Here is a 17,079-nt window from a genome sequence, read left to right as displayed (position 1 = left end):
ATAAAAATAATATATATTAGTCTGTATCTGTAATACTGCAAACTCTTCTTCCAGACTGGTAGGTAACTGGGGAAGTTGAACTTCAGGAAAGGAACTGTTTGTGTGTCTGAGTCAATTGTTTCTTTTACTTTCCAAATACACTGGATTAATACCTTGAAAAACTTGTTGAGAAGAAAGGAAAACGTAAAAGATTAATTTCTCTTACATGTCACTATGTATAAAGTAAATTCTTGTTAATATGGCAATACAAACTGAGCCATTTCTCTTGCCTTGCTAGTTGTGATTTGAAAAGTGACAGTCTAATTACAGTGCTTTAGATGAAATCTGAACTAACTCATGAGAGGGCTCATGCCCTGTAACTAGAAGAGTAGATCTGTATTGCTTCTGCAGAGCTTTTTGCCTACCTCCCTTCCAATTCCCCAGGACCCCTCTGAACTGGGAGAGGGGCTGGCATTCTTTTTCCCATGGTCACTTACTTACCCGTGTAAGTGGATACGTGATTGGGTTCATGCCTCACGGGTATGGGTCCATGACTGGGTACATGGAACCAAGCACCTGGCTCAACAGAGGCACAATACCTGGGGAAAAAACTCGTTTCCTTGTACGTGCCCATCCTAATTGAGAAGTACAGTGGAGGAGCTAACAAAGCCGAGGCAAAGGTGATGACTGAAGGTGGCAGTTGGTATGCAGACTGAGATCCCTTTGATTTTCCTGTATAGTCCAGATGACAGTAGAAGCTTTTTCTCCTAGGGAAAAACATTGTTTGCTTTGAACCATTCGACCTTTGACATGCTCTGTAAAAACTCAGCATTCGGAAGCATTGTTAACAGCAACCTTGCGCCGTTAGTGGAAGTCTGACAAACCCTCCATCACTTAGTAAATTACTGGTTTCTTCTGTTAGGTTTGCACTGGTTGGTACGTGGTGCTGTGAACGTGCACCTGCTTGAAGTGAATCAATGCAATATCATCTTTATGCTTTAAACATCACTGTTGCTGCGTAAAGACAACCCCAAAGACATGCATCTGAGTGTCGAGCTGATATCTCAGATCGTTACAACCAGCCACTGTTTTGTAGTCTTGATGCATTGAGTTTGTTTTTCTGTCAAATTTCTCAAGCAAGTCTAAGTAGGTGGTATGAGACATCTGTACTGTGAAGTGGATAGTGCTACCTTTCATTCTTTTCCTTTTGTATGAGTTTTTGAATTGAAAGCCAGTGTGTTGCTTAGATTATCTTCTGTTTGTTCATGTCTAATACGGTGATCCTCCATATTTTTAAAAAAATGTGTAGCCTTTACAATGTGATAAATATTTTGAATGAACAGCATGTTGTGCAATGCACAATTTGTAATATGGGCAGTTTATAATTAATTTGTTTCTTTTTGTTTCCTTGCAGCAGATGCAATTAATAATGCAGCAGGGTTTGGTTTTAGAGGCTATGATAAAAATGGAGTTACGCGTTGGGATCTAATATCAAATCTGAGAATCCAGCAGATAGAGGTTTGTTTCTGGCTCTTTCAAGTAAAATACATCCTGTGTAGGTAGTTGCTAGTAATTTCAGTAACTTTGCCTACGCATTTAGTTCCTCCAGATAGTGAATGTGTTCTGAGTCAGAAATGACATGTTCACACCCTTAGGAAAGGATGAAAAATAGAGTCTGTTTTGAATATGTTCTACTTGTCAGTTGACTGCCAAAATATTTTGTGGTTATATGTAGTTGAGTAAATACCTTATTCAACTCATCACAAAGTTGGGGTATTTTTATAATTTATGTCAGAATTTTGAAAAAATTTATAACACTACAATTATAAAAATAATTGGTTTGTTTTTACTTTACAGTTTTCCACAAGTTTCAAGATGTTTCTTGATAATTGGAATATCCAAACAGCTCTTTGGCTTAAAAGGTATTTATTTCTTAAAGGAAAGCTTTTCTGCACTGAAGTTTCTTACATAAGTATTTCTTTGAAGGTAATCTAACATTTAAAGCTAAACCCCACAAAACATGAGTTGTTTAGCAACTGCATGGGATAGTCTTCTTGTAATACTTGAATTAAAGCATCTGAATTTATAACTTCTTTCTTAGTGTAAACCTCAGGTTATGATAGAAACTGGTTTTCTTCACTGGTCATAGAGCTACTGATATGTGGAGGTGTGTCTTGTATGTATTTATTTGTTTTTATCCCTTCCCTTTCCCCCACCTTGGCATTCGAAGAAGTGCATGCTGCTGAGAGCAGCAGGCAAAATGTACATCTTGGCCTGGGGAAGTTTTGCGTTATTTTTAGCCATGCAATGATAAAGGAACTTCCACACATTCTGTGAGAGAACTTTCTGCTCTCTTTCCCTAATGAGTGCATGGCAAATAGCAAACCCTACAATGTGCTATCAACAAAAATTGCAAATGAATATTCCTCTGATGCACTTCTTTTCTTGTCTGGGGAACAGGTATAGTGCCCAGTGAACTACATTACTCTGCATTTACTACTTCTTTGTAGTAACTGCAGAGTAAAAGGAGTGTTCTTGACTAGTGCATGGGATGGTGTGTCCCTTCTCTTAGTCTCTGTTTATTTGATCTTTTATCAGTAGCTGCAAGTTTAACTGAGATTCCTATCGTGGCGTCACTCAGAGGACTTTCTCCCTTACTCTGGATGGCTGGAAATAGGATGTTTCTTCCATCAGATTTCTTTATAGTGTATTTGCTTCCATAATTTCTTCCCTAAGTATTTTTCTGACCCAATTAAAAGCAGATACTGAATTTTGTGTGTTTATTCTAAGTGGGTGAAAAGGCAATAAAATCTATTGCTAGGACAGTCAGCAAGGAAGAATTGCATGCTTACAGGTATTGAAATGTATCATTTAATAAGCAAATAAGCTATTTGGGTATTTTAAAATGCTTTTTCATTTAGAGAACAGAATTTTATCAGTATTAAAACTTCATAGGAAAAGGTGGTATTTCTAAAAACTTTCAAATCTGTTAAATGGAGTGATTCTAAATGAAAATTCCCTTTAGTGGAAAGTAACACTTCTCTTAAGAATTAAAAGAAAAAAATATAAATCAGTTTCTGAGGGTGACATTAAAGAATATGTGGGGAAAAAATTAGAAGCATCTCTGTTAACAAGTATTTTTAAGGACAGTTGTAGAAGACTCTTTGAGGACAGAGTAAATCCATATTGACTCTGCCACAGTGAAAGGGAGAGAAGGGTGGATGCTTTCTTGCAAGTAAAAGATTGTTTTAATGGTTATGTATGTGGACCATAAACAGTGGTACAGAATATATATTTTATTACCAATCATTTGGCTAGTTGGAATGCTACAGCGGTTCAGACAGAGGCTCATGTATTACTTTAAACATTCACTTTTAATACCTCACTTGTTTGCCATTTATAGAAGTATCTAAAATCTTAGCTGTTAATCTCACGTGGAATACCAGACATCAGCATTTGTTCTGTTCTTTTCTGATACTCTCTAAAGAGAAACCAAACCATCGGATTACAAGACTTAAACCCTGACTGTGTGTAAAAACAAACTCCTTGTAAAAGTAGAATTAACAGCTACAAATCACGAAAAGTTTAAGGAACATTTAACATATGTCACAAAATACAGCAGTTCAAAGGTATTATTGTTACAAGCTTGCAAGTTAAAATAGGGATTTACATAGTAGCATATATCAACAACATATATCATGATAATGTTTCCTGACTGGTGAAGCTGTTATGTTCCCCCGTGGCCTGTTCATTCTTTTTTTCCCAAAGAAAACGTCTAATTCCAATTGTCTTTGGTCAGGTTTGCAAAACCTCTGTGCTTCCTGTTGCTCTCTTCTGGCATATTTCCAAACTTCCTGTCTTCTTGCAGTGGATGTAGTACTTCTGCTAAGACCTCTGAGGTCTTTCCCTGGCTTGTTACAGGCAGAGTTGAATGATTTGAGTGGATTTATTACCTCCATTTTCTTCAGAGAACACTCTTTCTAATACATCACGGTATTACCTCTGTCTCTTTTGCAACAGCAGTCTACTGTTGATTCATGCTCAGTGTTTCATACTGTTGGTTCATGCTTGGCTACACTTTTTCAGTAATGTTACAGGAACGGGTACTGCTTTCTATTTTCCAGTTTTCTTATTAGATGTTCTATACTTTGGATGACTCCTTGTTGGTTTCAGAACGTCATTCAAGTCTGCCAGGATAGTTTTGGATTCTAGTGCTCTTTCTGCCAAGAAAACAATGCTGATCGTGTCCACCCCACCTCCCACCCCAAAAAAGAAAGGGAAGGGAAGATGGAATAATATACTTCTCAGTCTACTACCCAAGCTAGTACTGGGAATATAGAACCAGACCGAAGGCAGTACCCTGTTGAACAGTTGATGCATCTTCCTACTTCTAGAGAAAATGATGGATAAGATAACCTGCACCACCTGTATTTGAATAGATTTTATCAGCCTGTGGTGATGACCATATTTCCTTGGCTTGCTTTTAGGAATGTCAAGTGAAGTATTTCAACACTATTTATTCTTGAACTCCATGCAGGGGTTTAAGCTTGCTTTTTACTCTTTGAAATTAAAGCCTGATTATTTTTTTTCTAGCACGTACCTTATCTGACTTGCATTGATATAGCTAAAACTTGGTTGGTTAATGTAGTTATTTTTGTTAGCTCCTGAGTGCTTTGAAGGGAAGAATTTGCTTGAAGTTGTTTAGACCAAATAAAGATCGAAGCCTTTTATCAGTTTATTAATGAGACATAATCAACCACCAGTCAGCAAAATATACATTTAGAATAAATATCAGTACTAGAGCAGATAGTGTTGTACACATTTAGTGTTCTGGTTTAATAAACATTTCTAAACACTCTTCTGTAACTAATCCCAAGGAGTTTAAAAAGTGCACATGTATGCACACAGTTACATGCAAGCTGTGCCTCCGTTCCTAAGGACATGGGGAATACAAACCCACGCCTCCTGGAAGCGTGGCCCCCTACTTGTGTGCACTGGCTGTGGGGGCCCTGCCTCTGTGTCAGCCCCCTGACTCACGTGCCAGTTAGGAAAGCGTGCCATGATTCAGGTGCGTGCGGCAGATAGATATGAGGTGCTGCTCCCCGTGCTGTGCTGGCAGTCCCCTCGCTGGGTGCGGGCTACTCGGCGTCTCCAGGGAGGATGCTCTGTCTTGGTGGAGACGGAAGTCGTGATGCTGGTGGGGCAACTTCAGGCAGTGTCAAACCAACTTTTGATGACTAGTGTTTTGCTCCGGGATGTCTCCCTGATTTGTTACAAATTGTCTTAATGTTTTTGTACTTTCTGGGCTGACAGATTCTCTCTCTTAAAGGTCTCAAAAGCGCCTTTGAAATTCTGTGGTTACTGTTCAGTCTGGCCAGTGTTGCTTTTCTCTTCAAGGTGGTCTGGTTTTGGCAAATGTCCTCAGATAGGTTTGTGTATTATACGTGCATGCACCTGCACCCTACTTAGCCCCGTGTTCTCATCTTAAAGGCCGTTGTTTGGGAAGGGGAGGGGGTTGTGCTGGTATCCTGTGCTGAAGACCTCATAAGATAAAAGGTGCCACATCTGTTTGACTGGAGTAAACTTACTTAGCAAAATAGGCTTTTGATCTTTCCCTATTCAGATCCTGTGTTTTTGCTTTCTGCTCTTTAACATGTATCGTTTGGTCTTGGCAGTCTTTTCTACATATGGAAGTTGTAGTGGAGTAGTTACTTTACTAGTGGATGTTTCAGCCCTCTGTATCATTGGCTTGTCTTTGAATAGTAGATGTGCATTCTCTTTGTCTGTTACTTGCTATGTGTTTATACAACCTTTTGCATATTGGTGTCTCTGACCTCTTTTAGTTAAAACTCATTTTTGTACATTAGCCTTAGATTTGTGTTCATGCATGCTTGTGCTGTTTACTTTTGCTTCATGTTAGTGTCTATCTGTTCCCATATTTCCTATTGCTTTTTGGTTTTCAGATCATTAAAGAACTCTTGATGAAGTCGTATCAGGACCTTACCATGTTTCCTATCATTCTTCCACATCATGATGGTTTGTCATTGTGTCATTTAATGTTGTCTTCTAGCAACTACCTTTCTTGGATTCCTTTTTCCTTTCTTCCTTCTAGAATTCCTTACTGTAGGACCTTGCCTAATAATTTAGAGTCTCATTTTTTGAATGGCATCATAGTTCAGCGTTCTCCTTATTTGGTATTCTCACCTCCCTAGAGTCATTAATTATAATTTCATCATCATGCTCACCTAATTGCCCTACACAGACACATTTTCAACTGTAGTCTCTTCATTGCTCAAAATTGAAGGTAGTTGTTACTTCTCCCATTCTATAAGCTGCTTTTATTTTATGAAACATACGTATCTGACTCATCACTAGAGTTCGCGGTGTGATCTGTGCCTTCTGGTGTAGCTTTTCAAACATGTTCTTGCATGGCTCAAGATCCTTTATTAACACCAACACCTGTCTGGGGATGCTTGTGTATTATTTATTATAAATAACTAGCATATGTGATGGCACTGAGCAGAGGTTACCGCTGAGGGGTTATCTCCGGAGTGTGAGTAGCTTGAAGTATTTCATGTAGGTCGTACTGGCAACATTACTAAATAATAATAAACTGTGATTGCATTGCAAATGATGTGTTGAAGATGAAACTGTTAAAAGTAAAAATGGTAACAGGGAAGATTGGAGATTCGTCTCATGTTATTTATCTTGAATTGTCTTTGACTTGCTAGAGTGTGCTATGAGCGAGCCACCTTCAGCCCAACGATCCAGACCTTCATCCTTTCTGCCATCTGGCATGGGGTTTACCCAGGATATTATTTAACGTTTTTAACAGGAGTACTAATGACACTAGCAGCACGAGCTGTAAGTACCAACCAACTATCTTCAAGTTTTGTAAAAGAAATTTGATCATGTTCTGTAGTCCAAAGGTGCACTTCACAGTTGATACATGGTCTGTCTGATAGTGGTGTTTACTTTTCAGTTATTAATCGTTCCCACTGCTCTCATTACAAGGAGGGGTTGATCTGTGGAAAGCAAGACTGTACCCAGCCTATAACGTCATTGCAGCACATCTTTTGTGGAAGCTCTTCCTCTGTATTAACTGATCATGTATTACTATGCCATGCTGAACAGGATGATGTTATCTAAGATCAGAAAGTTTCTTCAAAATGATGATGAAAAATCACTGATGATGAGTAGCTTGAAATTTGGGGATCAGTGCTATATGTTTAGAGTCTGTCCCCTCCCTCATTTCTGTCTGGTACTATTGTAAAGATGGCGACTGAAGAATGCTCCCCAGCAGCCAGCAGATAAAAATCTCTAGTGCAGTTGCTATTCAAAATTGGCCAGCCAGCAGTGCTGTCACATTAATAAGCTTTTGCAGCTGCTGTTCAGAACCGTATGGAACCAGAAAATCTGCCAAGAAATCTCTCGCAGTTCTGTTTCAGAAAGCTGCGTAAGAACAGAGGCAGGTTTATCAGTTACTCAATGGGAAAGAGGAACGAGCAAATCACTTGTCGGCTCGGAGCAGCATAACAGACCAGTTCACTGTTGAAAGAAACAGAATGAGAAGTGAAGCAGACTGCTCTTTGTTGCTATAACAGCATGGGGAAGGTGGTACTTCAGATTTAGATTATTACTAATGGTGATAAAACAGATGCTCCTCCTCTTTCTTCACAAAGATGTGGGAATAGTCCTTGTTTGACAGAATTGGCTCCTTTCTTTACAATAGGTATAGATGCCTTCTCCTTCCCAGACTCTATCACAGTGAACTTTTTATGTTTTATCAGCCAGGGGCTGGTACAAAAGCCAAGGTTCAGGGACAGTTCACAGGTAAAAGTTGTTGTGTTCCCGTAGTAAGGTGAGTCCAGTAAATCGGAGTGCTCACTGCACTGCGTCCTGGCCTTCGCTAGTAAGCTGCGCTGTATTCACATTTTATATGTAGCATTCAATAGGCTATTAGATAAAAGTATTTTGAGTTTCTGTAGTAACACGTAGTTCATATTAACTGGTAGGATATGTTAGACATACTTCATATTTATTATTATACTTTACTAGCCTTTAACTGCAAAGTTTGGTACCTCTGATCCACACTTTCTTCTCCTGTCACGCCTAAACATGTATGCAACTCGTTTTACTCTTTAATCTTTACATATCTCATAATCATGTGTTTACTAGGAGCAAATACAGCTTTATCCTAAAAGATGTCCTTCGAGTCCTAAAATACTAGATAACTCTACAAGAAATTCCGTGAAATTTCATCCAAGTTTTACAGAACTTATGAACAAGTCATTGTTGGTGACTATAAGAGAAAACTAGGGGATGATGGCAGGATGAAGGGTGTGTGGCTAGAATTACTTGTTAGCTTAACTAAACAAAGGCTGAGTGGGAATGTGTTATCTACAGGGGAATTTGGGTAAGAAGGAGAAAGAATGGTAAAGAAAGCTTTTAATGTAAGGGATGAAATTAGCGGGATATGAAATTAGCCTTGGATATGTTCTTTAGAACCAGGAGTTCTAAAGTTTCTAAAGAAACTAAATTTTGAGGAAGCTGAACTGTACCTTGGTGTGCAGCTTTTTAGAGAGGACTACCTCGGTGCAGATGTCTGGAAATTGACTTCGATAGCAAGCCACACAAAGGCTGAATTGAGCCATCTTGGCTTGTCAGCAAATAAGTGTGAGGAGGAATGACAGTTCAGTCAATGGAAGGGCAGAGATCCATGGGTGTCTTTTCCATTTTAGAATTAAATAAAACTGAACCCAAACCTGTGTGGGTTTTGGCTTTTTTTTTAAAATACCTTTGGTATTCCATTGCTTGAACAGAATTTCACAAACAAAAGAGAACAGCATAGAAAATAGAGTCATTTTATAGTAGTCCCACTTGATACTGGTTGTTATTAAGACTCCTGAAATATATCATTAGAACTGATACTTTGTGTATTCTGATTTATATTCTACTTGTCCTAAAATATACCTTATTAGCAAGCATATGAATATAGCTTACCATATAGCAGTTTCGACAGAAGCATTCTGGCTTTCATTTACTCCAACACTATATTTAAAATATGGCTTGGTAGAATAAAATGTCTGCCTCACTCAGACTCGCAGTCCAAAGCTGCGTGGGATTTAGTGGGGGACTTAGTTAAATTCTGCTTAAATTCGTAAATACTTAAAATTCCTGTGCTGGATGAAGCACATGATCCTAAAAGGCAGGGAGTTTTGACTGACTGCTGTTGAAGTTGATGGGCATTTTGAGTAGTTCAAAGATACTTGACCAAACTGCGGCATGTAAATTCACCCTGTGAATTTTGTGGAACTACAGCAAACTCACCGTACAGTAAGATAGCTCTCAAAGTTTATTCCTAAGATAGCTTACTATTATCTTTTTCAGATAAGAAACAATATCAGACACTATTTTGTTGAATCTCCTGCTGTTAAACTATGTTATGATATTATAACATGGATGGCAACTCAAGTGGCAATAAGTTACACAGTCGTACCGTTTGTACTGCTCTCTGTAAAACCCTCTTTCACCTTTTACAGGTAAGCACTTTCTGCCTGTTTTCTTTTTCTTATCTTTACCTCGGAATAGAAATATTCTGTGGCATAAGATTTCTGAAACTATTTTAGTGATAACTACAAGATTGATTTATTAGCTGAGCAAACTGTATTTCTCTTCTAGGGCTTGAACATAGTCGGTGTTGTGTAGGAGAAACCATAAAATGCTGTCATTTTCCTGTCATAATAGACTTGTATTCCCTGGGCAGGGAAAAAACCCAACCAACCAAAACCAAGAGGGTACCTTTGAGATTACTATATGCACTTGAACTCTTCTATAGCAAGACTAGATAATGACCTCCCAAAAGTACCTTGTGGAAAAAAATTTGAAAGCAGACTTCTATTCACTTTACATCTCTGTTACAAAATTGAAGTACTGTGAGGGAAGACTTCGTTTCTGATTTCCCCCTTATTGCTTTTTTTAAAGGAAATATTAATGTTATCTTGTCTTACCTGCGAAGTATGCAAGTACGTTTTGACAGTTTATTCTTTAAGCATCCTGCAAGAGTGGTCAGAGTCTTACTTACTTTTTTGTTTGTTTGTTTTTTAGCTCCTGCTATTTCTGTCTCCATATTGCTAGCATCCTGGTGTTGTTGGTATTTCCATTGAAAAGAACTCAAAAAGGAAGTAAAACGCATGAAAGCGTCCAGCCTGTGTGGTCCAAAAAACTAGAAGAAGAAAATCTTTTGCAAAAGAACAATTATTCCACAACAAATAATAGTTTCAGTCAGAAGCAAGAAATAACCTGCAGATATCAAGCATTAAAACAGTGATTGAGGAAATACTATGATGAATATATTTTGTATGTTTTCAGAAACCCATTTTTAGCACCTTTTAAAGGGGTTTGTATTTGTTTGCAAAGATGTTTAGTAAGAAAAGAATGCATTTACCTAGGAAAATCACATACAATAGCAAGACTGGAAACAAAACAAAATAACCCCTCCCATGCCATGTCCCTGTGGGTCACGCCTTATATGAAGATATTACCATTATTTCAATGGGCACTCAGGACTTGCAGCGTATGTCCATAGGGTCATATGTGTGCCCTTTGCTGAATGTACGTTGTGTATCCCAAGGCACTGATGGGATGGAATAAAATTGTGTCAATCTAGGATTAACAAATGGAAGTTTTCCAAATGAATGACTTGCCTTAAACCCTCTATTTACTGAAATATTGTTTCTAAGTGGGTGTTTTCAAGTTTGATTTTTATGTGGAAAGCATATTTCAAATATATAATACTATATGCTATAAAGAAGATAAAACCAGAAAATGCAAAGTGATTAGAAGGTTTTTGAATCTGTAAAAGGGAATTGCAATAAGCATCTCAGTATTTGGAGGGTTTTCTTAAAGTACTCAAACTATTACAGTACAGTACAGAACTGTAAACTTTACTGATGCCAAATTATAGTTAGGTTTCTTTTGATAAAGAGTATAAATTACACATAGCCCTTCTGAATGCATTAAAAAAAACATGAAACACCTGAAGGTTCACCTTTTCCAGGGCTTGAAAGCTCTAATCTAGGTTTAAAGTAAAAGAAAGTACTTAAAACCAATAAAACACTGCCAAGTAGTCTTTGCAGCTAGAGAAGGAAAGGCAGCCAGAAGACACAGAGGACAATGCAAGCACCAGGATTTCCACAAAAGTGCATTTTCCGCTTAAATACCAGAAATACTTGTTTTAGAATAAAACTTTTACAAAAAAATATTTTTAGTAATTTAAAGGTATTTTGAATTTTCAGGCATACACTAGTTAGTTGATGATGCTTTCAGTATCAAATAGTAAAACTACCTTGAGCTCTAGTGCATAGGTAGTCAAACATGAAATTACTATCATAACCGATTTCCATATGCTTGATAATTGATGGCCCTTTATCCAAAGAAGTATATGAATTTGAGGTAAACCTTTTTAATGAGAATTTTACGTGCAAAGTTCACATTATATTTGTGGGCAACATAATGAAAGAAATCCTTCAGAGTATCTGACTTACTGAGTTACGGAAGTGTGTCAAGGGAATAATGCAGTGGTTTTATCTATTCCAGATCATTTATTGTGACGACGGTTCCTGCTAGAGTACTGCTATTAAAGGGCTACATTTTAATTGCTTATATTCTGTATTTTCATATAATTTTAAAGTAAACACGAACTTTTTATCCACATGGGTTTTTTTTAGCTTTAAAACTGACACAAAATACTACTTGAGAAAAATAATGCAGCCTGTTGATTAATAACCTACAAATGAGAAAAATTTGGTCGTAATATTTTGAACCTTAGGTTTTTCATCAAATATCTGGCACTAGTGGGGTGAAAATTCTTGGTACTGGAAGTGCAGTGATGGGCCTCAGCTTTGAGAATACTACCATACAAAAATAATCACAGCACTTCTGGCTTACTTCCTAGAGAACCAGCTCCCAAGTCAGGTCAGGTTGTTTCCTTGCTGTGATGGTTCTGTGTCTGGCCTTTGGCTCCTTGCCTAAAACTCCAGGAAGATAACATACCTTTTCCATGCATGTAGGTTAGCACTAATTAACCTGCACAGGTAGAGGGAACTAAATGTGAAATTAGTGGATGAGTCTGTTTAGGTGAGCAGGATGTTTGTTGTTTCAGTGGCAGCTGTATTATCTTTAAGATAAAATAATCTGTGTTCCAAATACGTGCTTTGATTACCCAAGTAGACTTCCCCTTACCTGGGGTCATGGTTGTCATATGCTTCTTTGAAGCAGCATTGTGTCTTTTCTCTGTTGTTTATAAGGGCACACTAATTTCTTTATGTTTAATTATCCTTATTAGATACAGAATCAGGAAAGATTTTTTCAACTTCCTATTTTCAAAGGAATATTTACATAAAATAAATTAGAATTGCATATTTCTGGGTGGGTAAGTAGGACTAGGGTCGATTCTTTCAGAATTTGTTGCTGTTCAACTGAAATTCATCTTGATGGTGCAGTCTATCCAAACAAGCACTTTTGAATGCCAGAACAAGATCTAATGTGCCATTTTTTCCATTAGTGTTCTGGCACTCTTGTTTTGGCATGTGTGTCCATATGTGCGATAAGAGGCTTACTAAAATTCTTCATTATGAAGTATGAAAACAGTTACAAGCACTCCCAGAAAATAAGCAGGTTTAGGATAGTGAAGACTGGTACTTGAAGGTGGGTGAATTCACAGGTACAGTTTTGTTCAGAACTTTTGTATATGGGGCAGCTAGAACAGCTAAGAAAATATTGACATGCTTTAGTCGGGTTTCAGGACTGGACATGACTGGTGTCTGTGTGCAATACAGTTACTTTTTTCTTCATGATTTGAACCCCTTAAATAATTGCAACAAGAAAAATATTACAATTTATTAGTTCTGCACAGAATTTATTTGTAAGTTTAGTCTTAGAATTTAACCCTTAAAATGTTATTTCTGTGTATGAAACTACTTTGAACCAAAATCTGCTCTTCATGCAAATGAATTCTCTGAGGGACTATGGAAAGAGGTGTTTTGTTTTAAAGGCAGCGCTCTGATTTTAGTCGAACTGGGATTTTGTTCTTGTTTTCCTTCTGTTTTACTAGTTTTCTGCCTTGCTATCACACTGGATCTTTTTTATCCATTCAGTCAGAAAGTCAAGAGCAGCCAGCCTCAATGCTTTAGATAATGTGTAGGTTTTGCACACATCATTTTATATTACTGAATTTGAAAGGATGGTGGTGATTTACTGTTGTTCTTGTGGAGAAAAACAGTAGAAAGTAAATTCCTATAACTGTTTTGGGCATGAAGGAAACATGGTTTTAAGTATTCTTTCACTTACTAATTAATGTATATCCAAAAAGTAAAAGTGTTCTCAATGTTGCAGATCAGCACACTATGAAAAGTAAATACAACATATCGTTAATAATTTTATGGTGCTTTGCGGATATTTGCCTATTGTGAACAATTTGTTCAGGCACTTAAGGAGTTAATGTTAGTTAGTAAATGTAGTCACCCTGATAGTTACTATTTGCTTGCTTAACCTTTTTTAACCTTTATGATTCTGTATTAATGAAAGAGATCTATATTATGTATTTAAATAATACTTTCAGTGGTGCCTACTACTGTTGTAATCGGGAAGGCTTTGTTAGCTTTACAGTTACAGATATGCCCTTCTTATTTGGGGAAACTTACTCTTCTACGACCATTCCTTAAGTTGACATGTCGACAAGATTTCAGTAATAGGTGACATTTTAAAATACATTACCACGCAAAAATTTTGGCATGCATTTCCATATGCTCTTGATAACAAATCATGCTTCAGTGACAACACTTTACAAAGAGATCTTTGTATATTTCCCTGCTCTACACTGACCCGTGGTATGAGTTTTACCAGTATAGTATTTTATTTATTATAAAAATTTTACACTTAAATAGCTTGTTCTGTTTCTCCTGTGGGAATAAGTAATACTCATATAAATGCTATGTTTGTATGACAGGATGCACGCTAGGTGGTTGTGCCTCTTTTAATGGTGTTGATTTGGTTAGTGGTAAAATATCCTCTGATGCAGAGGAAATGTTATGAGATCCTCACCTCCTGTCAAATTCATATAAAAAGTAATTTTAACAGAGTCTGGATTTTTCTCTCAGAAGCTTTGCTAACAAATTGTTGACAATTTGCTTAAATACATGGTCAAATGTGTCCTCATGTTTACCTGCAAATGTGTCACTATTGCTTATGTGTTAACTTTCACGTGCTCAACTTTGTAAGTTGGCCTTGAATGATAAAGAAACTTAAAAGCACAAGTTACAGTAATTTAGGCTTTCATTTCATCTATCCTTAAGTCTTTTCACTTTGTAATTCTCATTGAATTCTGAAATCAGATTTGATAGTATTTTGTTTTCAATGAAAATTTGGAAGTATTGCCATTTATGCTGAAAAGCGATCAGTGTTAGGAAAAACAGATATGGAAATAAAGATTTTAATATGATGTAGACTCTACATATAAAAATACATATACGTTGGTTCTGTACTGTTCCATCATAGCATTTCACTACATGATTAGCCTTTATGTATTTATTTAGGTCTAGTAATACTCTGCACAGCACATGGGAGTATTTTCAGATTTCCAAATCACTGGCTCTAAGTATTTAAGTATTTAAATGCTATGCTGAATAAGTATCGAAGCAGAAACTGTAGTGAATTGGGCTTAATCTCATTAGATTACCAGATCTGTCTGGATATAAGCTAGATTGCACTGACAGTCTTGATCTTCTTCATAGTCATGACGGAAAAGCTGGCTGTGAAGAAGCCATGGTAAGAAGGTGTTCTGTCAGTGGCCGGGAGGTTTTGCCACAGAGTTCCTGGGGGAGCTTAACCCTCCATGCAGAGCTTGACAGAAGATCTACTTGCTTGTGACCCAGGCCACAGCTGTTCTGTGCTACATCTACCTGCATTTTTGATGTGTTTGCTCTCTTAACCTAGACATTTTACAAACACCATGAAATCCAGGCATCCCCGAAGTCACCCTGCAAGGTTAGAACTGTGAATATTGCAACAGTTGCTTATTATGGTGAAAACTAAATGGAAAAGAAAAAGATTAATTCCTTAAAAACTTGTTTTGAGCTGAGTTTTTTGTATGTTTTTTACAAAACCTAACCACAAACTGTATCTATTTTCATCCAGTTACATGTTTAAAGCATAATTTTGCTCACTTTACGTATACAAATGTGCAAAAGCAAATTGTGCCACTTCATCATCTGTGCATTAGCTGTGTGTCCAGTGACTGACTTAGGCCTGGGTTTGGTTTTAGATGTTTTAGGTTTTCTAAAAGCCATGTGCATATCCATATAAACATTGTGGAAGCATTATGAATTGACAAACTGTAGTTACATATAGTGTGCATAAATGTACTTCAAACAGGCCATATCAATGTTGGCGTGAGGCTGGTGTTGAGCCCTCCAGTTGTATGCTACGTCTGCTGAAGACTGCTGGGGCTCCATTCTCAGAATGCTAAGCTTCCTGCTGCCTCAAGTGAAAACAGAATCTGTTGGTTATACTTTTAAGTGGAAAGTGAAGGGCGGCTTTTACTCTGTTGCAAAACCAACCCTTGCAGGATATTCTGCTGCAGGCTACAAATACAAAATTTTACTTCAGGTACATGATTGAATCTAGTTAGGGTCACTTTTGGAGGAAACTTTGTATTGATAGTGACTCAGTCTAGCACCTTATTCCAAACAAACCTCTTGGCAAAAGAGAGATCTCTGCACAATCTCTTCCCTTCCTTTTGTTCTCTGAGGGAGAAATACCCCAAGCTGGATTTTCATTTAGGTTTCACTACAATATGTCATATGAACAGATAGGTGTGGTCCATGCTCTAGTCAGATGAGGCTTCCAGGCTGTGAGGATGTTATCTGAAACAAAAAATAGAGAAACAGGGTGCCTAGAGACCGGTAATCAGCATAGTGCAACACTACATGTTAAAGGTGCAACAATCTTTTGTCACGATAAGTTAAGGAGTATTTGCCTATGCATACTTTGCCTTTCTATGTGTTTATCAGTTCTCTTTACATCTTTTCTTTGTACCTTCTTTTGTCCAGTGGTGTTGACTATTTCTATGAAGAATCTTCTGATGTGTCTTACTGTGACAAAGGTGTCAAAATGATACGTTAGTAATTAGGTAGTTACTCTTAAATCCCAGACCTCAGATGTGTTCTAGATCAGAGAGAAGAGAACATTCAAAATTTATTGAATAATAGTTTAAGATGGCTGATATAGCATTATTCAAAGATGTTGTAATAAGTTACTCAATTTAAGAATTTAAAATATGGAACTTTGTTCTTTCCTGCCTTGGTTACACATTCAAGGGAGTAGTTTTACCTCAATGCAGTAGTTACACCTCCAACTACCCATACGTTAAGGCGAGAAAGCACCCCTAAAAGTGGATAGCTACAGTATTCCTAAATTTGCCTTTCCGGGTTCAGATTATAATGCATTGTCAGTGAATTTCATTTTTATTATTCCAAAATATATATTTTTTAAAAAGTGTTATTTTTCAACAGATCCATAAACTAAGTGTTGGTGTATGGTAAAATTAAAATACCACTGTTAGTTACACTGTGTTTGTGATATTTTAATAATTACTTATTTCTAATTTGTCTCAGCAGTGCTGCAGAAGCAGCATGCTGTTATGTTTTAAAGGTGTTTTTAACTTGCCTATAAATGTTTTTTTCTAATTTGTGTCTTTAAATCTGATTAAACTGTAGTTTAAAAAAAGTGAACTTGTTTTTCTAAAGTCTTTATGGTGTCTATCTTTAATGAGTGCTGAAGAACAATATTTTAATGCAGTTTCTCCTTTGAGAAAACTAAATATTACAATGTGTGCATTTACACTGGTTTTTGGAGTGTTCTGCTTCAGAATTGCTTTTATATCTTTTGTTTTATAGAGCTTATATACAAATATATGTATATAATTGTTTTCCAATAGAGCTGGTAAATAGAACTTCATGTCTAGCCTTTTGTTACCTGGGAAGGGTACTTACACAACTTTAAACTCCCCATCTCAAAGCATATTGCTGCCTCACTTGCACT

The 17,079-nt window shown here is 37.0% G+C and overlaps 1 protein-coding gene across 1 annotated transcript in view; it reads left to right on the top strand.

Moving 5' to 3' along the window:
- MBOAT2 (membrane bound O-acyltransferase domain containing 2) overlaps nt 1-16,756 on the top strand; it is a 100,622-nt gene extending 83,866 nt beyond the window's left edge. The window contains exons 9-13 of the mRNA XM_040598936.1: nt 1,394-1,497; nt 1,837-1,901; nt 6,711-6,843; nt 9,370-9,521; nt 10,087-16,756. Of these exons, the coding sequence (XP_040454870.1) occupies nt 1,394-1,497; nt 1,837-1,901; nt 6,711-6,843; nt 9,370-9,521; nt 10,087-10,309 (677 nt within the window). The 3' untranslated portion in view covers nt 10,310-16,756. The remainder of the gene's footprint in view (nt 1-1,393; nt 1,498-1,836; nt 1,902-6,710; nt 6,844-9,369; nt 9,522-10,086) is intronic.
- Nucleotides 16,757-17,079: the final 323 nt, after the last annotated feature.

This window comes from Falco naumanni, chromosome 6 (assembly GCF_017639655.2).
Source record: "Falco naumanni isolate bFalNau1 chromosome 6, bFalNau1.pat, whole genome shotgun sequence".
NCBI lineage: Eukaryota > Metazoa > Chordata > Aves > Falconiformes > Falconidae > Falco > Falco naumanni.
This window is presented reverse-complemented; position numbering and strand designations above follow the sequence as displayed.